This window comes from Varroa destructor, unplaced genomic scaffold (genome assembly GCF_002443255.2).
Source record: "Varroa destructor unplaced genomic scaffold, Vdes_3.0 BEIS01000005.1, whole genome shotgun sequence".
In the NCBI taxonomy this organism is placed as follows: domain Eukaryota; kingdom Metazoa; phylum Arthropoda; class Arachnida; order Mesostigmata; family Varroidae; genus Varroa; species Varroa destructor.
In genome coordinates this window covers 7737050-7764434 of record NW_019211458.1, presented here as the reverse complement: position 1 = coordinate 7764434, position 27385 = coordinate 7737050, and the positions used below count along the sequence as shown (strand labels likewise).

General features: G+C 39.1%; 1 protein-coding gene and 1 long non-coding RNA gene across 11 annotated transcripts in view; both read right to left on the bottom strand.

Annotated features, from left to right (window-relative positions):
• Positions 1-2260, bottom strand: part of LOC111250772 (uncharacterized) — a 40890-nt gene extending 38630 nt beyond the window's left edge. The window contains exons 1-2 of one of the 5 annotated variants that reach the window (XR_015329396.1): positions 1266-2260; positions 534-1048 (exon numbers count right to left, since the gene is read on the bottom strand). This is a non-coding gene — a long non-coding RNA (uncharacterized LOC111250772). The remainder of the gene's footprint in view (positions 1-533; positions 1049-1265) is intronic. The other 4 variants (XR_015329395.1, XR_015329397.1, XR_002673510.2 and 1 more) reach the window with 4 other exon arrangements.
• A 9969-nt stretch (positions 2261-12229) lies between these two features.
• On the bottom strand, positions 12230-27373 carry IFT20 (intraflagellar transport 20). Of its 6 annotated transcripts, XR_015329393.1 has the most exons (8): positions 25241-25872; positions 23921-24045; positions 20624-23500; positions 20054-20223; positions 18380-18479; positions 15667-15952; positions 14990-15038; positions 12230-12829 (listed from the first exon to the last, which is right to left on the bottom strand). XR_015329393.1 is itself a non-coding variant. In XM_086991628.1 (6 exons), the coding sequence occupies exons 4-6, from the start codon at positions 20176-20178 to the stop codon at positions 15773-15775; spliced, it is 405 nt and encodes a 134-aa protein (XP_086847754.1). In that variant the 5' UTR covers positions 20179-20223; positions 20624-23500; positions 23921-24045; positions 27224-27373; the 3' UTR covers positions 15660-15772. The 6 variants fall into 6 exon arrangements, 4 of the variants coding, with proteins under 4 accessions (XP_086847754.1, XP_086847753.1, XP_022664737.2 ...); XR_015329392.1 differs by having other exon boundaries at positions 12235-15038; XM_086991628.1 differs by lacking the exons at positions 12230-12829; positions 14990-15038; positions 25241-25872 and adding an exon at positions 27224-27373 and having other exon boundaries at positions 15660-15952.
• Positions 27374-27385: the final 12 nt, after the last annotated feature.

Here is a 27385-nt window from a genome sequence, read left to right as displayed (position 1 = left end):
CTAGCATTCCGGCTAACCTTTAAGCCTAACATATGGACATTCTTGATTTTGTGCAGTCTTGATTCAAGCCTGTGTTTTGGTCATTCAAAATCTAGGTATTTGAAAAGGTAATATAAGGGAACCTCTATCGGATCTAAACTAAATTCAAATCTTTACGCTGCATTTATAGTTTGAGTTTTCAATGTCGGGCATGCGCAACGATTTAAAATGGATTGATCAGCCATTTATTTTGTCCTTGTAACAGGCATGGAAATTTTCAAAAATATAATGCAATATAAAAATAACTTCTTTTATCTACACATATTGAATAGTGATAGATAATGAGAAACACGTGTTTTGGGATTTATTTTAGCAAAGAGATAACCAATGACCAATTTTTGAGTGTAAACCATATCTTCTTCTAGAACCATGAAAAGCATTGTATTTTATGGTGTTCAAATGCTCAAACGAGAGCAATGTAGAAGGGAAATAGAACATTTCAAAAATGCCCTTACATTATATAAAGGACTAATTGTATGCTAAGTTTTACGTACCAAATGTTTTAGGTAACTCGAGCGTTGAAGCGTAGCTCCTTTCTCTGCATAATTGTAGGTTACCCTCAGCATTTACGCAAACCAAATTTCACAACTTTTGACTTGTCACATGATCTATATACTCCAGGCGCTGAAATACCGAAGTCCTTCAGGATGGCACAGAAACGGTGCCCTTTTTCATTAAAGCCAATGGACCCCGCGTCCTAAGCGAGACATCCAAAAAGGTAGAGAGAAAAACTGCACGTGCTGTGTTCAGTACCGTCTTCCTATTGATTAATCCGGTCCATGTTGCAGCACTAGAAGTTCACGCGCACATTTGTCATCGCTTTCGCGCAGTGCTTTATTACCGACAGGCCACAGCCACCGTAGCCATATTTAGCAACCTTACTTAGCAACCTTACCTTCTCTAGGCCCATAGGTCACCCTGAAGCGACTGGTGCAGTGCGCAGACGATGCTAAATTAGCTAAGTCTCTGGTCGCATTTCCTCGTTTCGAAGCCGATCGCCTCGGAGAGACTTCGTAGCGCATGACATATGGCAAATCTTGTTCAGATCGTTGTTTACATATATGCAAATAGACCTATGCTGCTAGTAGTATAATTAGAAATACGTGTACTTAAAATTAGTTAAATAACGAATTTCGACATAGACCATAGTACAATAATGTTTATCGTTCCTACGTGAACTACCGTTAGCCAAGGCTCTAACGCTGCAACGATTATTAACTACATACCGAGGGTGTTTTTCTCTAAGTGGCGATCCAACCTATAAGATCTTAATAGCCATATTTTCCCACCTCGCCGTCCTCTTTGCGTTGTCACTACCAGTGAAAGCTGGCTGAGACATGTTTTTGCAGCTATGAGCACTGGCACGTCTGCTAAGCGACTGTTCTGCCTCTATTGAAGAATAGAACCACTACACCCAATGTCCTTTGCAATTGTCGCCCAATGAGCTCTCTTTCCTGCGATAGAACACACACGCACACGCACACGCACACAAAAGCATACGCAACCCTTCAGTAACACGTATCTTCGAGTTCACCCTTCTGCCGTGTAGTATGAAACACTACCGGTGACACGCTTGCTCGTGCGAGTGTGAAAGTCGAAGTGCCATCATTTTTCATAATTCCTTTCATTATTTAATGAACAAAAAGAAGCACATCGCTTAAGTGACAACACGACACGGTTATATGTACATATAACCGTGTTGACGTCCGTTGTTGACCGTGCTGCCTAGCCAAATATTACATATGCATGCACACATTTGTATGGATTCCCCTAACACATCGACTATCGGTTCGAGCACGATGGAACGATCGGACGCTGAAATAATGAAGATACTTCAATGGGATCCAAAGAGTTGAAGCAGACCACACCAGAACCACCATTAAAGCCTTTCCAAGCATGTACATATACATATACAGGGAACATTTCTGGCCTGTACTGCACATTCCACCGCTATTGGTCCTACCGCAAAATTCGACGGACTTCAGGTTGAAATAGAGATACTTTTTACAATGAATCGACGACTAAATTGGAGAGCTGGTTAAATGTCCGTAGCCAATCGTCTGCTCACGATAATGTAATCGCGTTGCATCCCCGGAACTGAATGGGCATTCGGGAAGAGGTGCTTTCAATCTTCTCATTGATAAGCACTGATCGATGTTTTTCGACTCTTCTTACTTGAACACAACAGGTCCCTTCGTGTATCGCCGGCACCATTTGAAATTGTACTTGAGTAAAGCTGTAAGACATCTCGGCCACTTGTAGGACCGCCGATTCAAGAAGTATATATATATATATGTGTGTGTGTGTAAATAATGCCAAGCACCTACAGAATTGGTTACTGGCTGCTGCGTTTACGTACGACAATGTATGTCACGGCGGGCAACACGCCGAAAAACAAACGTTAACATATCATGGCTCTAATTTGGTATAGATGTAACAGGCTGATTAATGGAAACAATGTCTAAAATAGACATGAATTTTCATGAAATGTCGACACGATAAATAGTGAATGATCTAGAGCAACATAAGTACTTCAGTCCAGCCCAGTTCGGCGATATTATAATTAACAGCCGAACTAACTTCGATAGAATGGTGAACCATAAATATTACATTATGATTATACGTCGCTAGGCCTATAATATTTTTAAGGAAACCCTCACCTTAAAGCAACTTGGCCATTTGGACATAGCCTGAAACAAAATCCTTCACTGTACCGTGCCTAATTAGCATAGCTAAAGATGATATCATGTCCTTCATATCATCAAAGAGCTAACGTTAATGTCTGTAGTTTGCCTAAATGTCTGACACAGCTGTAAACGAACTAACCCTGTATGATACATACTCGCCAATAGACCTGAACGAACCACCGGCGCTAATTATTTATCTCGTAGCAGTACGAGTTTTTTTTAAACTCTCATTATATATCACGAATTGTTGAGTCTTAGTTCTTTGGCGCTAAATTGTGTTTTGTCTGTCTTTGCTTTTTGTCTAGGGTTTTTTTTTTGCTGATGGGTGGTTTTTAAAAAGCAAAATATCAACATTTTTTCTATTTCACAAGTACTTTTACAGAATACATTTTATCCCTTGTATGGCGGTATGTATTTTTCAAATGTACGTTTACTCTCAGCGTCTTCGAAATCAGCTATAATTTTCCTTTGCCGATCGTTTAGTCAAGGTGGATTTTAATTATTAGATTCAGCGTTCCTTGTTGTAGAGCTTGCTCACGTGATATCTTGTGTGAGATATAGAAGCGAAAGGTTTACAAATCCAGGTAATTACATAAATCGATAATGTCATTATCCTATATGTCGTTAGCAATCTAAATGAACACTTCAATAGTTTATATGTATCAAATGCATCGAGCGCTAGGTATCATCTCAAACGGAACATTCTGGATTTGGATACTTCTCTAACAGTAATCATTTGACAATGCTGAAATCCGGATTAGCAATGGCCGCGTGCTTATGTCTGCCATGGCACTTTGAGAGACGCGCATTAACCACCTAAACTACGCCGCCTTCCATGGCTACCTGAGCAAGTATTTTCCTTAAAGTCAGCCAGCTTATCTAGTAAACTGGCGCTGAGCAAGGCACTTCTTCCATCAAGTAAAATTGATTTGTAGCATGTTTCGCCAAAGGTGAAGTTGAAGCTCAGAATTCTCTCCCCTGACTATGGTAGACGTTTGGAAATCGAAATGGGCATAGGAAAACAACACCCAATAAGATAAATATATTACGGCGTATAGTGAATAAATCTATGTCGTTACGGGCGTATATTGGTAAACTACCGCCGTGGTGAGTAAAGCGCTAACGGCAACGCGAGGTCTTGAATACAATCCCTAGTTGCGTTTCAGTGTTTTTTTCCATAATATATTCAAATTCTGGGTCGCAATTCCCCGCGCGCTTACGTCTGACCATTTTAAGCATCATTGTACCGGACGGAAGTAGTTGTCATTGTGCCACAGGCTTTTTTTGTCTTACAAGCAAATCAAAAGTACTGATGCGTGCGTGTTATAGTTCAGAAATAATTTTTACTCTCTTTGGCCGGTGGAAACAGAAAATGGACTACTGAAACAGTAGACTGCTTTTCTACGTTAAACTATGAGCAGTTTAGTTGGGGTTTTCGCGCTTATTTTGTCCGTTCAGACAATACCTATACTATAAACATGACTACGCTTTTTGCTCGTTTTCTACTACAAGGACGATTTGGGTAGGCTGGAGCAGGATATCAATGCGTGGGCACCGGAAAAGAGGTTCATTTGCAATGGGGGCGATCGGAACCCGGGTCGGCAGTTGTAGGGACAACTAAAATATTAAAGGGAGGAAAGAGTCGCTTGTCCTCTTTCTACAGCTGCTTCTGCCACTGAAAAGGCGAACTTAAACACGAACACCATCTCCGGACCAACCCATCCACTGGCCGTCCATCCCATCGCCAAACACGTCTTGGTTCGGTTCCTGCAAAAGAAACAGCGGATAGTGCAGCTTCAGTACGTGTTAAAACGCAGGTGTCAACTCTCCACTTATAACAGGTTCTTTCCTAGCCCGCACTACTCCTGCGGCTGCGGCTGCAGCTGCTGCTGTTACACCCCATCTTCTAGCCGCCGTGTCACTTTTTTCTCCTTTTGGCCTGTTTTTTTCTTTCTGCTTCCTTTTTCAGTTGCAGCATTCCTTTTTCGTCGCAAAGTTTACGCCTTCGTCCATTCACTATCAGCTTCTCTTGTTCTACGGTGTAGCAATCGCTGCCAAGCGGACGTGACTTCCATACCGGTTGCACACGTAAGGGAACAGCTGAAAAGCACAAGCGGCAGTGGCGCAACTGCAACGTGCGCGCTAGCGATCCGATCGTATCAAACGAATTCCCTTTCATGAAAAATATCCAAAGGAAGACGGAACGACAGAAGTGGCTGCCGGTCATTGGCAGCATTGGACTTCCTCGTAGAGACGATCTAGGACCATCACAGAGACTCAGACGCAGACACATGGGCCTGCGTTACCCTCTTTCTCACTCTGCCTAGACGCTAGATGAGCCCCCCCCCCCCCTCTTTTTTGTCGGCTTGTCCTCTTAGAAGAGTATCTTCTTCACGGGCCTGTTTTTGCGGGCGGGTTCCACCCTCGACGCTTGGATTTTTATCGACTTGCTACCCGCTTTTGTCGATGCGATGGCTAGTAAAATGCGAACAACAGTAGTACGGAGCATTGCCGCCTCGGCTCAAGTTCACTACTGCAGTTATGATAGTGTCGATCAGGTGAGCAGCAATGGTTGCTGGCGGGTAATAGGTAATTGCCCACGTCCAGTGGCTCATAGTTTTTCAATCTATTTCTAATCCTACGTAACCCTATCCCAAATTCTCTGAAATAACTGCTGAAATGGTTGCTCGCACTAGTCTCACTCAGAAAGCCAACACATCGGCCAGTTTGCTGTCTCCACCGGCTAACAGGTCTGGGTTCCTAGCTTATACATATTGAATCTCTTCCTATTCTCATTGCTTTTTCTTCCTACATCTTGTGAGGAATTTGAATATGGTGGTAATTGTGATGGGACAAAGGCCTATCGTGTATTTTAACGCCCAATATAATGATCCAACCATATGGTTAAGAAATTGACAGTTTTTTTTAGATGTATGGTCAAAACATCGCTAATTCAAGTTAAAGTTAAAGTGTAACGTGTAACGCGCCTGTCCTGCGCCAAAAAAAATGCTTTTAAGAAATTTGAAATCAATTTTTGCAAAACACCTGTCAGTACCAACAGATACGTTTATAGAAATTTGCTATTTTTTTTTTCAAGATGTCCTAAATCAAATGTGACTGATGTGTAACAGATTCTGCTTCACGTAAAATGAGCGTGTCGATTTCAGATTTTTTAAAAAGTCTATATTAACCCATCCGACCAGATAGGTCTCATTCTAAAGTCTTCCGGGGTGAAGTTGTGCACGCCTCTAATGAGGTTAGAATAGTTCTACAATATATCATTTAAGTATATACTATAAACTACTACTTTCGCGCTTGCTTGATTTTTTTTATGTCAACAAAATTCAGAATACGTAATTTGCTTTATAAAGAAATATAATATCGCCCTAGGGACCACTTGTAGAACTCAATCTGTTCCGCACTAATTTGCATTACACGCGTGAATAATTCAATACCAACTTCATCGATCACTTCACGAATACGGTATTTAAGAATATGGATTATTTTCGGTGTTATTTTATAAACACTGCCCCTGACATAGCCTAACAGGTAAAAATCGAAACAAGTCAAGTTGTATGATTGGGGACGCTACTCGATACTATCGCCGCGGAATGAGATCAGCCGGCTTGGAAACATTGTTCCAGGCAGCTGGACCCGGTGCGGCAGAAGGCCGCGCCTTGCTGAAATCAAAAGCTGTTTGTATCCATTTCGGTCTCTAACAGGCCTTTCAACATGCCACGGTAGAACTCCCATCGACCGGCAGGCATTTCATCTTCATGTTAAAAGAAACAGGGTCCAATGGCACAGTTCCCTTTACAATCGCACCGCACAGTGGCCTTGTATGAGTAAGTGTTTACTCGACACCCACTTTTGGTATATCTGCACCCTAGCTACATAATCATTAAGTTAAAATGGGTTTCATCAGGGAAGATGGTGTGATCAAGGAAGTCGTTAGTACGTTTTATGTTCCACTACGTGATCAGCAAATAAGTGACGCTTGTGACGACCTTGGATCTGTAATTGTTGAATCAATTGTACACTGTGATGATGGAGACGCACTTCTTACTTCAAAATGCAAACGCCACCGCATTTGCCGCTCGACACGCCGCTAGTTCGTTCCCGTTTGGGAACAAAAGGAAAGAGAGACGAACGGAATACAAATATGTGCTTTCTGTCCATGAAAACAATGCTACGCTTCTTTGCCAGCCAGTTCAGCTACGACTGATTCAATGACGCACGTAGACGATCTGCTAGACTAGAGACAATAAAAGTGTTTGAGATTTTTGTGTACTACTGTCATTAGGCGTTGCTACAAATTTTGTTCTTTTTTTTTGGAAGAAACAAGAAAACAATATTGTAGAGTGTATTTATTACCGAAAAATGATGCGTACTTTACTCTGAACCCCACTTGGGATTAAAGCTTACGAACATTCAAGCACGTAAATAACGGTCAGCTAAACATTGCTGTACATTGTTGAAAGGGCTCAGAGCTTTTACGGCGCTTTGGTCGACCCGACTTAGCACCGCTATGCAACCAGAGGGAAATACTACGTAGTGGTAATGTAATGCTATATTAATCAAATACACTTTTCTTAAAGGATAAGGCTACATTTTAAGTAGTATTCAGTCTCACTATGCGCGGTACACACACTTAACGCAGATTACGTTTCCTTGTTTTTGCTACTTCTACCTTCTTAAATGATTTGTATGGAAACTGAAGCGGGAAAATGCGAACTTCAATTCGCTCGACCTATGCGAGCGCTTCAGCACCTACTTGTTTGTTTATGCAGTGTCAGAGGTGTTAAAGAGAGATCCCATTGCACGGTATACCGTGTTTTCGTAACACTTGCTTCAGGCTTACACTTTTTTCGGTACTGAAGTGCCCTTTATTAAATGAAAACTTCAGACTCAAAAGCGCACAAGAATCTTTAATATAGTTGGCCTTTTGAACATCCGAATAAAATACCAGGTCTTTCTACATAAGACACTAGAAAAAGACACTGCAAATTAGTCCGGCAACCTTTAACATCCGAGTTCGATGAATGGAAAAACATGGGTTCAGTAGCACACCTTTACGAAAATCACAAAATACTGAAATTTTGGCACAATATAATGCGTATGTTGAATTCGACTAATGGTGGTGTAGACTATACAAGGACCGTCTATTACGGTACGGACACCATTCTTTGTAGCTTATCTGTACCATATTTGAACGAACCTATGCATATCTAAGTCGTATTTGAAGCGATTTAACCTATTGACAAACAACATATACATCATTTTGTAACGAACGGCTTCCTTGCAAATCATATTATTTTACAGAGTACGGAGCTAGTCCACAACCCCCCAAAAGACCCTGATAAACAGAGCGCAGGACTGCTTGATGTCGAACGTAGGATTGTTTTGATAGTCGGCCTCTACTCATTTTTCCGTTATCTATATTCAATGACGTGGAGTTTCGTATTGGTAACTCAGGATTCATCAGATAAATTTGGCGGTAGCCTACTACAAATATGTTGTGATACCTTTTGAGCTAGCTGCCGGTGGTTTGGATAACCTTCTGTCTTTTCTTAGATGTAGAATTCATTGGTGACACTTCTGGAACTCGACCCTGTTGACTAGATGGCTAAAACGTAAGTGACAGCAGTTCAACAAAAGACTGCCATACTCGTGTGTGCCTCTTGAAGAACAGCTTACTTATTAGAAGCTATCCATAAACTATAAATTAATTCCACTTAGAGATTGGATGGGAATGGGCAGCACTCTGGCAGGCTTTTCCACCTGCATACATTTTCGACGTGGAGTCGTCTCCCGATTTTTGCTAGGCATTGTTTTTAATAAATTTCTACAGAAGATTTTAACAGGCCAAAGACAATATATGATATGGCTAGCTGAAAACCACAGCATTTGTGGTTGTATTTAGGCGCGAGAATAGAAATGGAACTGGGAATAGGAGATTTTGGCAAAACGAGCTACTGCAAATAGGTGAGGCGTGGCAAGATGAAAACGCTAGTGAATCCGTACAAAACCTAAGCTAGTACGTCAGAACGAACATATTCCAGCGTCCGACATCAGACGAGTAGTTGCTCATGACTGCGGCCGAGGGACGTGACATCAATACTCGCTCCTTACGCGTTGTGCGTATACTATTGTGTGCGTCGCAAAATGCCATTCGGGGATACCACAAGCCAACTTCAACCTTCCTAAGAGAGCCATTATACCATGGATTGAACGTATTTCTAATATGGCGATGTTTTTGTCAGAGATGAGAGCTATGATGGCTATAGGATGACATCCGTGCCTGGTGAGCAGTTTCCTGTTCGAGAAAGGTCTCGTCTGGGTAAAACAATTTGAAATAGCCATCTTCGCCTTGTGTTGCTTCGTGCCACATCTCGGCCCGTTTTCTGCGCTTCCAGAGGTCAACGTTGCTCCTCTCAGATCTACATGCCCGCACGGTTGGCTTTGTATTTTTGCTTATATTACATTCCTTGCTTCGTTGGTGCCCGACCTTATTTATTCCATCACCAAAACACCTATTACAGCGGTCCGTCGTTCCAATTGAAGCTCGATCGCCCAGTTCCGTCCTCCGAGAAAAATACCTAGGGAGTATCATGACAACTGCAGATAACTGTTGCCTGCTATAAGGATAATTTACTGTTATTGCCAAGTTTTACAGGACTATGTAGGGATGTTTATGTAAGCCAACAAAATGATGTTGAATAGAATGCGATTATTCATCTTTTTATGCTTCAGGTTTTGCGTCCAGTACCTCCGTCGGGCATCTATTAAACGGTTGGCTCCCAGTTCTAAACTGGATCCGCTTAACAGTTAGAAATTAGAGCCACGGCGGCAATGAGTAGTAAAACAACAGAGCTGGTAAAAGTAGTACAACACTTTATTAAAGAACAGGATTCTGTTAAGAGAAAAACAAACGAATTATCTATCAAGCGTATGATGATGAAGACATCGAAAAGTTACCATCAGCATCAGTTATACCTTACCTTTATAGCTAGAGCGGTCCTAATATATAATGCGTACTACTAAGTTAAAAACGAAAATTTGACTTCGAACCAATGGCACGCGGTTCAGTTGCGCCCATTTTTTTGTTCGTCTTTAGAGCAATTTTCGAACTCAATCGCAGGAGTGAAGTTTTTTTTTTCGTTGAGCAGTTTTGATTTAATTTTCCTTGGTCTTTCTCGATCGTTTCAGAGCTTTTCTCCGAGGTGTTTACTGAGCTTCGAGAACAGAAATAGTAGCAGGGGACTAGAATCGGAGAATGTAAACGTTGAGGCAATGCAAGCATCAAAGAGTTCTGCAAAAACGCGTTGTTTTTTTTGTTTTGTTTTTTTTTTGTTGTGCAAGTCGGTCCAGAGATCGAGCCTATTCTGACGGACAGCATTAGGCAGTCTTCATAAGGCGTCTTAGTGTAATACTGCTTATTAATAACAGTAGAACAACTTGACATGGATCCATAATGCACAACGACCGTCAGTAGAAAAGATACTAACGTATAGCGTATGATTAACATCAGATTTATGGCATTGTTCTAAGCTATTCCTTGCTTGTTCGTTTTCGAAGTACTCAACTAACACAGCAATATTACTGCCATTGAGAGCTAGCGATCGGTTACCGGTGCACTGCCGTGATGGTTCGAAAATATCTAGCTGCCCATATTGAGATCATGTCTAAATTATTACTGGCTTCTTTTTAAATGGCTGCCATTCCTTCAACAGCGCCCCAACGGGTTGTGCTGCCTAAGAAAACAGTATCCAAAGCTATACTGCACAGCAACATAATAAGCACCACTGTATACCGCATAACAAGTAACGAGTAAATTATCGCGATATCAGGTTATAAACAAACGCTATATAGTTCCTAGTGTAAAACGCAGTGCGTGGTGTATAACGCTATCGGACATACTCGATGTACTACCCCAACGAAGAAAAAAAAATTAACAGTTAAGCAAAACGTATAGAAACACGTATGTCGTTAACCGCATAGCACCGACAGACGACGTGAACAATCAATCTTGTAACGTCCTTCTAATAAGGAGGTAGCCATTATAGATGAATACATAGACAATATTTCATTGAGCGGGATACTAAGTCCTAGACAAAAAAATATGGGACTCGGACGGATGACAAAATAATAAAGCTAACTGGGCAGTAGCAGCAACGTTTTTCCACTCCTTTACGAGCCCAGCCAAAATCCATTGCATCGTTTCTACGATCTATGAGCTTCACAGCGTGTGTCAGCTATCAGAGGAAGTTGTCTAGTTTGGCTACAGAAATAATTAAGAATATTTTAGCATCTTTCATAAAGACAAGTCGTATTAGTTAATGTTGATAAATATGCCTGGTTTACGATAATACACGGTAAATATGTTAGATAACCTATATAATTATGTTTTCCTAAATAGATCTGACCTTCGCTTATCACGCTACCTCCGCGTGTCTTTGCAGACCAGCGACTTCCTTGTTACTACCTATTTCTAATATTGTTCGTTCGAGTGTCATGAAGGAATAGTCTTGCTTGATAATCTTTCTTCCGCTCTTGATTATGGATGAATATTTATCGTTCCACCGATATGACGGATCGATCAGAGCTTATACTCTCCGAATTGGTATTATGATAGATTGGCTCCCAGTATTCAAAGTGTTCTTTTTTTATCCAAGTAAGCTTGCCATATGCGATACTAATACAGACATTACTTTCCCCTGAACTGCGGAGGGAATTGATTTGTCAGATCTGTTTGATAGCCTTCAGCACGGTCGCACACAACTGTTTCAACCTTTAAATTCACACAAACAGCACCGTTCTGGCCGACTGAAATTTGGAACGATATTAAACAAGCGACAAGGTCTAAAGTGTTTCGCCCTCTTGGATTAATTAGCTTTGAATGCAGCTGGTATAGGTATCCTCGTAACCCTGGAAGTTGTTCTCAGTTCAAACTGAGAGAATTCTTCGCAGGACACTCTCTCTTCTGAAATAGTACATTCGTCTTAAAAATAGAATAAGCCAGCTCTTTTCTTACCGAGGCCAGTATTACCCTTCTCTGATCGAATAATCTTTAAGCCAACGTATTCGTACCATTCGTGGGACAAGTATGCAACCACACGTAACTAAAAACGGTTGACGCAAACCATTTCGTGCGTTAACAGGGCGTACCGGACCTATTTAAAACACACGTTACTAATATAAATCGGCATACTGTTTTATCGGGAAATTTTACCAAGAACACTCCTCTTTTGCCCGATGTTGTTAGCCAATGTGATTAAAATAAATTTCGTTATTTCGGATTATACAGCAGCAGTTGTTATTTTGGATCCTTTGAAACTTGTGTCTAAAGGCATAATATAGGTGCTAAGGTGAAACGTCATTGCTTTAGGCAGAATCTTCATGCTCTCTAGCCCGTAAGATATCTTCATTCGCGAACCTCTCTATAAGATAATTGAAAATAACTTGTTTGTTGTTTAGAATGTCTTGAAAGCCTACAAATCATTCATAAATGAACATATTTTGCTTTTGTATTACAAGCGCAGATCGTTTTTATTTATATATAGTATTGACAAGGAATTTGTTGAACTTGTTCTCGGGTTTTACGCCCCGTTGATGTTACAAGCTCTTAATGTCTTGTACGGTGGAACTATATTAATCCACTATAGTACGAATCAGTACGTGAACCGGAGAAAAACTGTTTGATGTTGCGGAATATTTCGCAGGAGAAACACAAAAAAGTTGTCTATGTGTAGTAATAAGCCGGACACCTGTTTGGTCCTGCAGTTAACTTACTAAGCCACCTTATTTTTAATCGAACATCACAGATGACAGAAAAAAAAAGTATAACAGTACTGATTGGACAGGCGCAGTAATTTGTTCGTAGGTTTCGCGCGTAATGATGTTGTATGGGTCAGGGTGACCTTGCAATGTTATCTTATAATTCGAAATTGCTAGATGTCTAAATTATCATATAGGCGTGTACAGAAGGTAAGAGAAGGACGAGCTTCGTTGGATCCATTCCAGCCCATCGCGACAGAAATGAAGCTCATTAGTCTTCGTTGTCACTGTTGCGCACACTACCCCGTCTGAGGAAGCCGATGCATCTTATCACCCAAGTAATAATAAAAATAACTATTTTATTATTACAGCAGACCTCTTACAAGCACGATACGTCGAGCTTAACTCGGGATAGAGCTATAACTTTATTAATATATTTTTATATAGTATATACTGCAAGATAGGCCACCTGGGTCAGTATAATAATCAGAGGCATATGTAATTCTCTGTGAAGTTGAATTGATGTTTCACTGAACCCTAATATAATCGTAACAAAATCATTCCTAGCTGAAGTAAAGATTCGTTTATACATTTGGTGATTTATTTGATCAATCTTTTCTCGCGTTAGCGTTGAATGCAGTACAGAAAACGACAGTTAACGTGTTTTTTCTTCCATGCCCCCTTTTTTTTTAGCAGAGTAGAGGATGCTCGACTAACATTGTTTCCCTTGTGAATTGTATTTTTTGCGTTTGTTTCGAATTTTTCGATTAAATTGTAGCTCGATTTCGGTATCGATATACCACACGAGAATATAATATGTCGGCACTTCATGGCGATGCAGAGAGGCATCTTTTTAATTGAATCCAAAAGTCCAATCGTGGTTCTAAGTACTTCAATTTCTAGTTCAGAACCGAATTGACAATAGCTGTTAAAACAGCTACCACCAAAACGGGACATCATCTGTGCTTATGTAGAGAATATATAGGGCGATAAGTAAGCGAAGCTGGCACTATTGTTTGGATAGGAATGAGTGGATCTAGTTTAAATCTGAACGCACTAATTGTGTTCGTTTTGACAAAGTAAAGGTGACATTCTATTATGTCTTCAATCCATATCCATATACACACATAGCTACCCAATAACTGTATGGGAGAAAGGTTTCAATATTGGTAGGACATGCAAAAATGATATATACACAGATAAATGTCTAAATAGGCTGAGCATGTCCCTTTACTCGCCTAGGGTAGGCTATAGCTAGTGCAGTTTAGGCGCAGCCCTACTGACATGATTCCATTATTAATTCTATTTACAATTTACGTTTTATAGAAGTTATCAACATTCCTTTCACCGAACTCGGGTTTTCTTTTATTCAAGAATCAATTTGTCGGTAATCACCATTGCAATATCATGCCGTGGTATTACGCGCGGGATCCTCGGGAGCGTGTCGTCATATCAACTATTTCATCGAAATTGATTCAAAATAAACGACTGCCTACTCGATAAGGTAACGAAGTAACCCATGGTAAACAAGCACACGAGGGCAAAAGCGTCTGCAGAGATCCGCATTGTCACAGATATGACCAAATTTGCAAAACATCTTTTCGTCCTTTCGCCTAATCGTTACCATGTCTGCTGGTCAAGCGTTAGTTCGTGCGTCTGTCGCCGTTCGAGTCATCGTGTGCGTCTGCTCTCGGCTATTTTGTACTCTAGCACATTGCCTTTCCTCTGATTTTTCATTGAATCAATTTAAAGCAGTTGGCCTCACGGTTGCCAACAGACAAGTGTGCGTCTAGTCGTAGCAGGAAGGACGGCTGTGAGGTAATGCTTTTGCTCGTCCTTCCAGGCCATTCGTTTCACTCAACGAAGCGGCGTAGCATGCACGCTTTTTTTTGAAGGTACAATTAAGTTCTATCTTAATAGCAATAAATGAAAATGTCATGCGCAGTTAGAGTGAACGATGTACTGAATCGATGAACATGTAGAATAAAGGAAGCCACTTCCAAAGACACGGACAATTAAAAATCGAATGGTAAAAATAAATGTGAAGAGCGTGATAAGGCTGGGGTTCGACATACGCTGGACAAACTTTGTATACGTGCAGTATCACAGAGGCATGAAGCGAATACGAGTTTCATCCAAGGTGTACTTGTGAATCATAATTTGGTCTATTGAATTTTTCTTATATATAATCTTATGATACTTATGGCCCAAAGTGTTTTTAAAGTACGGTTGAAATAAAATTGAGTGTGGTCTATGGATACCTGACACTATAGATCTTCCTTATTGAGATTTTACAAGTATCCCCTGCTTAGCCGATTACTAATGATTTAATTTGGAATTTGACAGTATCAAACCTAAAAAGTGCGCAAACCTCCGCAATTGAGGCTGCATCGGCAAAATTAAGCAAACAACTGTCATTAGTACTAAAAAGCTGTTCATTTTCCCGCGGAAGTTTCGTTCTTGTGCGATGACGATACGTAACCTACCGAGACATGTGAAGAGGGAAGTAAGGACCACCGAACCGATCGGATTTACCTGAAAAAAAAAAGACGAAGTCAACTACCAGTGTCTTACCAAGGCCTGAATAATACCGTTAATTAAAAAAATTTATGAGAAAGTGGCGACATCTAGACTCATCACGGCTAAACCAAGAAGCCAATTATTCGATGGTTCAAAGGATCGCTTTTTGGTTGTTCGCTAGTCATGAATAATCCTAATGTTCTAATGATCCACCTAGGACCAATTGATGGACTTAAACTTGTCCATTGTCTAGAGCTTTCTGATGACGACGGTACAATGCAGCTTATCCAGAACAAACGCTAATACTGATAATCGATGCTTATTGATTGAACTGAATTACTTTAGCTTTGCCTATTGGATCATCGAAACCTTACAACCTGTCGCAGAGCCTTTAGAAATAGACAACCTCCTATTCTATAATTATGGAAGTACATTGTGTCTTCGAATAACCGTAGATGCACACAAGACTATATGATACTAGATATGATATACCACAAGTATTTATCATCGGGTATTCTAATAGTTTACCTCAAGGGCTACAGAATTCTAATGCATACGCACATTTCAATAGTTCGTCGCCGGATACAGGACGCTTCATCAAAAAACAACAAAAAATAATTAAAAAATACATACGGCTACCAGCCTGATTGTGATGTCTTTTTTATTTTATACATCTGGTTGATAACCGAAGTACAATCAGAACAGCGTAGGTAATGAACCAGAATCTCGCAGCATCTTCAACTTCGCCATTATCCTTGGGCTTTTTCGAGCATAGCGGTGAGATCTTCTTTCGCCGCGCGTAAGCTCGACGCATGGCTTCGAAGTCTTTCAAGCTGCACTCTCCTTTCTAACAACAGCTGTTCGAGTTGCAACCGTTTGCGCTCTGCTTCCCTGTCCACCAACATGAGACGATTACGCGAGCCCATAGCCTATAACGAAATAAAACAGAAATCGTCATTTTTATACATAAAACCAAATTTTCAGTGTTATTTTTTAAGTCAACAAGAACCTTTGTGTTTTCAATTTAATTACACACCCGTACTTTTAACACAACCTTGTTGTTTCAGAACTATTATCTATTCTGCAGCACACTACTATTTTAGCTAAACAGCGGTCTAAACATTTTGTAGGGTCATACATTCTCCCTTTTAACCGATTGCCAATTAGACCGGAGTCCAGTTAGTATGCAAGGTGAAAATAAGCTTCCAACTCTAATTCTTGGAACGATTTTTAAAATATATGGGCTTTAATGTTCCGGTTTCCACTTTTTTTTCGTTTCGCTCAGTGTTCCATGTACATGTAAAATACTGATTCTAGTCACGGCTCGTACAAAACATATAATGAACACTAGAGCTTATCCGCTGTCATAGTCATAGGCTGGCAATTTGGGGCAAATAGTCTGGCCTATCTTGTAAATGCATCAAAATTGAGGTGAAGAAGTACGAGAATACCGCAGTTACAAAACAGGCTTCAGGTAGGGATTATACGCGAATTGTACTAGCTGCAAAACTAGTAGCCATCTCGGTTTTGAGACTGTCATACTGTTAAAAAAGAAATACGCCGTGTGAAGATAGCGATTTTCATAAAATGGCGAAATTTTAGACATTTCAAAAAATGTGGTGAATTTCAAGTGCATCGCTATATGACATAGGGTGTATCTCTATAAGTATAACCGTGGCTATGTTCAGGACTTGGATTTTAAAAACCTAGCCCTGCAGAAGACAAAATCGCTAAGGCTTCAGGCAGAAGGACTGAGAAAGTCATTCAGTACATGTGTGTAGATATTTAGCAAGTAAACAGTAGTTAGCAGGATTGAAGGCTTTCAATTCCGGTAATCACTGTTTACTTCAGCCGTGAAGAAAAACTGAAATATAAATTGACCTGCCTCTTTTAAAGCCTTGGTACAATAGGACGAAGTGGTCGACTGTGATTTTCCAACAGGACTCTTAGGTTTCAGATGAGTATTTTTTTTTTGAAAATTTTAACTGGAGAAATATCCAAAAGTGCTAGCAAGGAAAGGAGGATCTGGTGGTTCCGCAGAGCGTCATCGGCGCTATTTAGAACTGTCGTGACTTCGCAATTATTAACAGAAAAATCAAGCATCAGAAATGGGCTGAAACTCCCAGAGCTTTCGGAGGCAAATCGAAGTCTTGCGAGGTCAGCTAACATGACGATATCATTTTGATTTCAATTTTTTAGCGAATTGAAGATGAGTAGTTCATGAGATAGTTGCGGTTTTATTCAATAATAAATAGACGTATGTTGATTTCAAATCGTATAATGATTTACGAAATAGTAAATATTAACCGTAACTTATTTCGACGTATTGAGAGAAATAGAAGAAAGCGAACGCGGCGTATGTTATAAAAGATGTATCATAATTTCTGTCTGCAGCACATTTAATTAGTTCCTAAAAAAAAAAAAAAACTATTAATATTCTAAATCTTGTTTCGGCAAGTTTCGGGCACTTTCTAAATTAGCCTACTCTTTGCTTGGTAATGTTTCTTGAACATATTACACATTAATTTATGATTAAAAACGATTAAAATTGTACAATAGCAGAATCAGCTTAATAAATTAATAGTTTTAATCTCTTTATCATTTGAACAAAATCTGGTCTTATTAAAATACATCTAATTTTTGGGTGATAGAGACCGCTGTCCTTACGTTATCATAAGTTCACTATAGAATTCAACGGCTGTTGAAAAACACCATAATTTAACATTTCGCATAATTTAACATTTCGAATAAACTCAAGATACGATTCGGTTGTTAACGATTTAATTAAGTTCCCACTTTAGGGTCCTCGATTGTCAATTCTGTAGATGGTAAGCTGCATTTTCGTGTCGCTCACAAAATAAGCAGTTTACTATTAAATGAGTTTGAACGTTTATTTGTACAGACCACAGTGTCAGGCCACACCATTGGCTACGCTGTATAGTTCGGCATCACACTGAGCGCTTGCCAAAAGCGGCGTCCCATGCATTCTCCACGGGCTCTATTATACGGAACCTCTACCTTATACTGCTTTTCCACTATTTCAGCAATCTATTTTTACCTAAATTTTTTTTTCGCAAACACCAAGGATCGCTATACTAATAAAATTTTTTAAATATTTTATCCCGTAGGAGTTCCGTTATTTACTGAACTTTATTAATTAACTCAAAAATTATTGAGTTATTACCTAATTATATTATTTAGTCTTGAATTAATTTCGAGTTTGTCCACGTTTAACTTTGATTTTTTATTCTAGGCCTACCTTGTTCATTTCCTGAGCTGCAAACTGAAAATATTAAAAAAAGGGACTATAATAGTACTAATAATAACTAAGATACCTTTAAACAGACAATATTTACCTTTAGTCGTTCTTCGTCCACCTTCTTACTAAGATCATCGCTGACTTTTAAGAATTTTTCACTAATCTCGTTAAAGGTTTCCATTTGAGAAAGGAATTTCCTGAAACAATTGGAACAAACTGTCAAAGTATGACAAATATTCATCGTATAAAACGTACCACGGAAACATAAATATCACAAAATGCATTATTGTACACTTATTCACGACTACATTAGTGGTATATGTGTGTATGTAAAATGTACCACAAAAAAATGTCAGCTTATCTGGAGTTATTTAGCGGGTCAAAAAAATAACTTAGACATTATAATGTTGGACTATTGGAACGGTGGGATTTTGGACTATCCTAGATATCATCGTCATTGTTATTTACACATTGAAGCCAGCGTTTTCGAAGTTCCTTAAAGGCCATCTATTTGTAGTTTGCACTACCACCCCCAATCTTGTTATGGGTAACTTGTCTGAGAGAATCGACGGTAGGACACGCTACGCCACCTATCGCCCTCTTTAAGACAAGAAAGCAATCGAAATTAGACGGATGAGTTATATTTGGAGAATCTAGGAAGCACAACCATCGCTCGAGCCTGGCTTCCTTGATGTAGGCCCTGATTGCAGCATGGCGATAAGGCGCAGTGTATTGTTATCGAATAACTCAACGGAGTTATAGTGAAGGAGCAGAGTGGAGTGGCAAACAAGAGCATTAGCTTACGCGAGTACCGATCTGGTACTGCCATCGAAATCACTTTCTTTCCTGTTCAATACTGTTGATTCTTTTCTGGTGGATAACACAAACAAAGCCATGTCTGGTCTACGGCGACAGTGTAATCTAAGCGGATATCCTGCTAGTAAAAAACCGTTCCCAAAGCACAATACGCGTTTTTTTCATTTGTCCTGGACTTAATTCGTCCGAAATCCACCATTCGCTTTTTTTTTTGTTCTTAGTGCCTTCATCGCAATTTCAGATCACATGCGCATATTTCTCAGATGGAATGAAAATGAGGTTCAATGGCTATGCTTTGTTCTGCTTCCGTCATCATAACGACTCGTTGCCCGCTTTAAGTCCTCACGTGTAGCCACTTCCTATGCGGTCTTCAATGTTCGAGTTTCCGTTCGTAAATGGTTGCGTCTGTCTAGAACTGCTATATCGCTAAGGGCCTCATTGCGTGGTATTTTCGGCAATTTTCGATGGGGTCCACCGGCGCTCTCACCTTCGAAAAACAAATTTAACTAAACGTTGATTTTCAGCAATAAACAATTTCTTCGTCTCTAAAGTCATTAATCTTTGATGGCATCATATCAGCTTATAGTAGTAGACACCCAAAGACCTGATATAAATACCCACCAAATTTGATCTTGTCATAACGCTAATTTATTTTTTACGCAAATATTTTCTACCCGCTAAATAGCGCCGATAAAGCTAATATTTCCTAAGAGAAAATTGAGACAGAGAACCAGAATTATGCCACAAAGGGGCATTCTCTTGTCTGCAAATTAGCTCCTCACTTTAAATAATTTGGGATCAATCAGTGTCCAACAAAGTTCACAGCACAGTGCTATCGTGTTTAGTTTATTGGCTTGAGTTACTGAATAGCCTATAAATATGTGATGTTATTAACAATTATGTAAATAATCATTGTATAATAACCAGTGAGAAACGTAAATGAAGGTTTCCGTACTTGCAATGCTCTCTAAGCAGAGTTGAATTATCGTTCTGCGGGTCGAGCAGTCTTAGTTGCGACATTTGTTCATCGACGAACAGCCCCAATTCAGCCAAAACTTCTGTAGCAGCTGACATTTCCATTAGCTAATTTTGCTTAATAGGTGGGGCGTCTAAAATGAATAGTATCTGTAATGATTGATGCGGTTATCATTCAAACCATTCGGTCTATTATATTAAAGATCGTCCTCCGAAATGTCTAGGTGCCTAGAGCAAAACTAAAGAGCAAATAGAACTGCGCATACATATATTTACAATAGACCGCACTAGCCAATTTTCACTTGGCCATAAGTTAGCTTTTTCTTAAACGAAGTAAGCATGAGTAATAATAACAACAATAATCAATTGCGTGTCTACAATAATAACTTCTAGCGAAAATTGCATTGCTAGTTCCTGTCCTTTTTTTTAATCACTAATTAAACCTAATTAGGTTATAAAAACAAAGTCTGCACTGATCAGGTATTTAGATTATATAGTTTATAGGCCATATTTAGTCTCGACTACTGTTTTTTTGAGATCTAATACTCACTTTAAGCTTAAAAGTCGTTCGGTAAAGAACGCCGGATCAGGTACGAGACAGTCTCTGCGTTACCATAACGACAAAAGACTGAATTAACTCACGCTGCCCTTTCCACGTTACTCTCTTCAGGGGGAGTGCGGGGTGTTAAGTGAACAGTGGCGCAATTTGGTCCGTTCGTGAGAACCTTTAATTCGGTAGGTCTCAGGCGTTTTCCAATTAGTTTTTGTGCGGACCCCTTTTGCTTGCGGTTTTAACTAAGATTTAATAAGAGATGAGTAGCGCGTGAAATGTTCACTTTGTGAAACGTAACCTGCTTCAATTTTTTGCTTTGCTAACTTGCTTTGTCTTCAAGATGCATGGTTTAGATCAGAATTTTATAAATTATGATTGTTCTAAAAGGAATGTCGAAAGCAGAATAGCGGTCTGCGTAAAATTAACCCAAATGCGATGTACCTTGTCCCTTCACGTCTGAAGGTACATAATCGAAGCCTACCCGACTAACTACTTTAAGGGTTTCTCTTATTCGTACTTGCTTTGCAAAACCCGGACCCTTTTAGACAAGCCGAGTTTTGAAGCATGTTGTATTATTATTGTAAGCTACATTTAGATATGAAACACTATATAGTAGTCAGCGTCTATAGCCGAGATAGGTTGATCTCCAACTGTACACCTGCTTACGCCTTTGCTCAAAGCTTTTTTCTCAACCATAAATCGACGTCATCGTCCATTGTCGTAGATTTACTCCAGCTTTTTTTATATATACAATACATGATTTTAACATAAGGCGCGAAAAATAAATTTGATCCATTTTTAATTAGTACGTAGGGAACAATATACTAACCAATAAACATAAAACCAAATTTAAGTATACGTAGGCGTTTCCCATCTACGCTACACAAGCACTCTTTACTGTGTTCCAAACAAAACAAGTGTTTCTAAGAGGATATGGGGTTTCTATGTGTTTTCTGGAATATGGCTCTAAGATAATATGCTTGAAATAAACAATAACGTTTTCTTTATTATTACGTGTGTTTTTCAAAATAACTATGAAGTAATTAGCTAGCTTGCGAGACGTTCGGGTCCTTCCTTTGCATTTTCGGTTACCTTACACTCCAACGAAAATTGCCTATTGAAAAGATCAGAACTTACCGCTGATGGAGTTGAGGTATCGATTTGCATTTAAATAGTCGGCGACTAACGTGTTACGAATGACATTTTGACATCTTGGGGACGACGAAGTATTAAGAATATGTCTAAGTTACGTCTCAGTTCAACAATGAATTAGCATTAGGACCGTCACAATTAGGGAGTTGATACTATATGCTTACTCATATTTCGAAACTTAAATCAGTCACAAATAACATACACACGCCGATGGATTCAAGTTGTTAAATAAAACGGGTTTCAAGAAGATTCTGTAAGGAACTGCATAATCTTCAGACCTATTGGGGCTATGTTCCATCACTTATTATTATATAGTAGATAATTTTCACCGACCACCGGACGACTCATTCAAACAGCTTCACAAAAATGTAATCATTAGCACCAAGTAATAGGTAAAGACATTTTTGAAGAATCAAAATCTCAAGCTGTAATGAAAAAGTGATCTATAATGATTCCCTTATTTTGAGTAATTCTTCCTTTACAGCAGTGAAGATATTTTGAAGTAAGTTTAGATTACTTAGAGCACTTAGCAACAGGGCAAGAACTAAGCATCCTAGACAAATAACCGGAGCTGCTGGGCAGCTTCACGTCAAAAACATCCTTTAGGGGAACTCGCGTATTCAACATCATCTCTCTAGATCAATGTCAATCTGTTTCTGTCTGGCCAGCCCAAACTTTATAACGGGAGTCCGAACTAAGTCGCTGGTTCGGGCCCATACAACCATCTTATATCACATCTGTCCCAAATCAATGGATAATTCAGGACAAAATCAGCATGCATTCAAATCTAAATAGCGTTTAAATATGTAAAGGAAGCCTTTTTTCCTATCATATAACGTTTCTTATTGGAATTTCGAAAATAAGCTAGTCGCAAACGGCAAGAACAGCTAGTAGATGAGCAAAGGATGAGCCATAACACGCTTGCAAAGAATCAAAGGTTTCTTGTAAATATTCAGATTGCGACAATAGTTTATTGCTCTTATGTTTAACCACCACTTACATATCTATTTGGACTCGATATCATTTTAAGTAAAGGGAATAATTTGACAATAGTGTCAATCGCCTGTTATAACTGAATCAGCTATTTTTATGGTATGCCAGTAGCTGTATATGGCGTACGTCGGTCCAACCAGTAGAATGAATATAATAAAATACCCTGTTCATTTAATAAGGAAGATAATTAGATTATGACAGCTCCACACAACAAAGTAAACGCGTACCCATATGCTCTAATAGTTTAGATTGCTTGGGCATAGATACAGTCCCCATACAAAAAAAAATTTAATAGTGATAGGTACCTTATAGTAGTATCATTTTGTCAATATTACTAAAGGTACCCAAGATGTGATGATATAACAACATTGGTGACAAAGGATCTGACGGCACGTCCATACAATTGCCATGCTTTTTCGACGCTTGCAACATCTCAGTATGTTACATAAGTACAAACATTATCCAGGAATACTAGTTTACTTGAAATAGATGGTTACACAGTGGCATCTTGGTTGTGTTCGTTGCAGCCATTGTTCTATTGTACCCGCCGTCTTCTAGTTGTACTCGTTACGTTACGCTGAGCTTCACGTGTATCTGTCTCAACGTTGATAGCCCAAAGCACTGCAACGCCAGCAAGAACCGCAAGAGCGAAAAGTCCGACCATCGCCATGGTCAAGAAAACCCTCCTTGTCCGAGTCCGTCTTCTCCGTCTCGTTGGGCGCTTTGATTCTGTGATGTATAAATGTTACAGACTTACCTAACAGCAATTAACCTATTATAATTTAACTTGAAAGCAGATTTTTATCGCAAAAAACACTTATCTAATCGCGATGATAATGATGATTACTACATATATGGAGAAGTGGTATCATTACACAGGTTATTTGTGTCCAGTGGTCTCGTGTTAGATACTCCTATGGGCCACAGGACAGGGCGTACTAACCGGGAGAAAATCTCTTCGGCCATAAACCTCTTTGCATATCAAATGCTATAACACTGGGAACTTACTTATTAGTCGTATATATGCTGTATTTTACGTCGTTTGTAGAAAAAAAATGGAAACAATTAATCGCCATCAGGTGAAATATCAAGAAGAAAACCATTTAAATATTAACAAAAAGGTAACACGTCAAGCAGAAGACAACTTACCATCTGTTGAAGATGTTTTGCTCTCTATGAGCACGTTGTGGTGGCCAGTATATTCGCCAGCATTGAACGTCTGCTTATTGAACTGCGGCTGTGGTGAGGACTGTCCTGATCCACTCAGGCTTCGACTGATAATAGAAAAGGTACTACAGATGATTAGGAACAACTATATCCTTTTTTTCGAATTTATGGTGCTTGAAGTCGAGCCAATTGCAAAATTTATTACTGGATTTAAAAATCTAAATGCATATATCTTCAAATACAATACCGAAATTTATTGATTTTATTATCTTACTGGGTGTACTTTACAAGGCCTTAGTTCATTGTTAGAAGAAGAATATGTATGCAGATTTGAGCTATCAAAAGCAAAAACCTAGTGTCAGTTATGGGTACGTATATGAGTTTCTTCATTTATCAAATCAGCATCGTTTGGTACCGAAAGAGTATGTTACTAAAATTGTATGCCCACACGTTTACGCAGCGTGTGACCTTGTTTTTTTGGCGTTTCTGCACATGACCGGCAGGCAAGCCATGTGGAAATACATGAAGTAAGTTATGCAATTCTATAAGAGATTAACCAAAGTCTGAGAGTTTAGAAGGTGGCCTTCGGCGCTATATCTTCCTTATTTTTTTTTCTGTACGCACATAATTACACCATATAAACATAATATTTCTAATTTAAAAAAAAACGAAAAACGATTAATAAAAAATAGCTTAGTCTGAGTTTTTACCGGCAAAATTTGATAGAGCTCGTGGAATTTGGAGCATCGTTCGACGGCGTCTATAAAAACCTTTGGAAATTTTCTTATTTGGAATCTTCCTTATTTAGAAGTACATGGTACTACCTCTACCCTTTATATAGAAAAAAAAACATTTTACGGAAGATTACCGTTCTTACCGTCAAACTTCGTTGCGACATCTTTCAAACACCCTGTTCCTATGAATCTGCAACCTTCAAGGGAACTTAAGAAGTACAAAGAAAACAGATTCCAATATTTCCAAAATTCAACAGCGCCTATGAATTTATAGCTTCCATGCCTAAAATGTCGGCATTCATAGCCTACTTTGCGTAGGTCGCATAGGAGTCATTGGCCGCTATATTAATATATAGATCACATTTTAAATCAAAGGGCTGTCAATGTATTACCATGTCACAAGTATTAAGCACGTTCCGCTAGAGTTAAAGGAATTCTCGCCAGCATAACTCAAACTATTAGTTTGAATTCCACCAGTTAAAATTACTAGCTTGTGCAACTTAAACAGCAAATGACAACTATCAGGCAGGTGTCATAGAAAGATGTCGTTGAGTACAATATAGCCTACCTTTCCGAGTTTTGATCTTCATCCATTACGCTCCTATTATGAGCCTATATCAACGGTCAATATATTAGTGCTGTTCCGCCTTTGGGCTAAACCATAGAAGAAGTCCACGGTCGTTAGACAAGACGCTCCCACATATCCTTTCTACACTTTACTTCACTTCCTACAACTTTTTAGGCATCCACTATGGCTTTTGTTATTATAATTATTATTATCAAAATGTCAAAACAGGCTGGCTTTTCAGGACTTTGTTATTGCAGTTAAAGAAAAGCCAGTTAACCAGAATGACTTCGTATCATATGTTGTTTGAGCCCGTCAAAACGCTACCAGCTGGATTTCATCACATTTCCATATTGCCGATGTACAATATAGACTTCGCAGACGATTGCGCAGATTTTTGACAATGTAACACGTGCAATACTACGAGATTTTAGGTGCAGTTGAATGCTCGAAAGAATCATCCAGCGAACATAAAAGGCTTTGAAAAGCCTGAGGCCACGATGGGTAGTGAAACACGTCACTTCCGAGATTCACAATCGGAAAACGGATTTTACAAACTGTCATAATAAACTATCAAAGTAAAAAAGAGCTCTCTGTAAGAAGTACGAGAAGCTGTGACAGACTATGAAGCCAGATTAAGCGTAGCCGATATGCCAGCATTAAAATCATAGGCACAGCTTGTGGTAACGGTCATCAATGGGAGATGCAAACAAATTGAGCCGTTGTAACCCTATCTAGTAGCTTGAAGAGCTTACAGTTGGTTAAAATAATTGGTTTGTACGTCCTAGATAGCACAATTGTCACCGTAAACCGAGTCCCTTAAACGCTGAAGCAAGCAAATCCTTTGATTGAATTCGTAATTTCTTTTCTTTCCAATTCATCCCAAAGTCCTAGGCAGATCCAACGTACTGGGACACCGTCTTCAAAAAGACGTTTTAAATTTGACCCTCAAAAAACATTTACTATGAGAGCAAATATTGCTGGCTTAGTAGAAATATTTCATGAACTGTATGTTTCATCCTTGATGAAACATTAAATTGAGCTATATATTAAGTATCATTAGACGAGCCTGCAGGTCTTGTCCCGCGCCTATTTTGTTGTGATGTGAGAACTTACGAATTCTCAGCGATCGTCGTTAAATAAGTCATCAAAAAAGAGTCAGTTTATCCAATTATGCTCGATAAGAGAAATAAATTTCTTCGGCTGCTAAATATTGATTTAATCAGCTCCACCCTATGAGCAGCTTTCTCCAGGATGATTCTCTAACGACTCACGAAAACATGCAAGTCCAACAGGCCGCTTTACGGTGTGACTTGGAAGCGATAGACAGACAAACTAACATAAATGTTTAGAAAACAGATAGAGCCTTTTTTTAATATTGTGCCTGTCTTACTACTAAGCATTTTTTACGTTACCTGTGTAGAAATAAAAGGCTAATTAATAATAATTATATTTATTATAATAAAGGTAACGTAATAAATAGCTTCCCCCACAATATAGCTTTAACACAGTTTTTGGATCCAACACATATTGGGCACACTTTCTTATTAATAGAATTCTTGGCCCAATTCGTGCACTTCAAGGGTCGTTTTGAATTGGTTTTAGCTTGACCCCTAGTAGAATGATAAGTATAAAAGACTAATAGGTGTAGATAAACTCGGTGGACTTGTGGCCTTTCCATCATGTGTATTTTCCGTCAGTTTAACTCTTTTTTTTTTCACTGATATACTCACCCTATCTTAAACTATAGCATACGCCAACGATTATTACGTTTATCGTAACTACCGAATCCGTTACCCTTTTGTAGTCATTTTATCAATCAACTCTGCTATAAAATCGAATTACACCTAGCCAAACATGAGCTGTAGGTTGATTGAAACCTCTAGTCTTACAATTGTTTGGTTGCAGTTCTTCTAAGGTTCTAATGCAGCATTTCTATTTAGTAATTATTTTCCTTAATTCCGTTAAACTATTAGCAACGTTTACCTCGTGACAGTTGCCTTAATTGTAGTACTTCTCAAATACAATTTCTATTGTGAATAACCCATTCATTGTAAATGTCGAAACATTGCGGTGGCGAAATGAGAAGAACCTAAAGAAAAGTTGGCTGATCCAATAATGAAGAGGGATTGTTAAAAATGCATATTC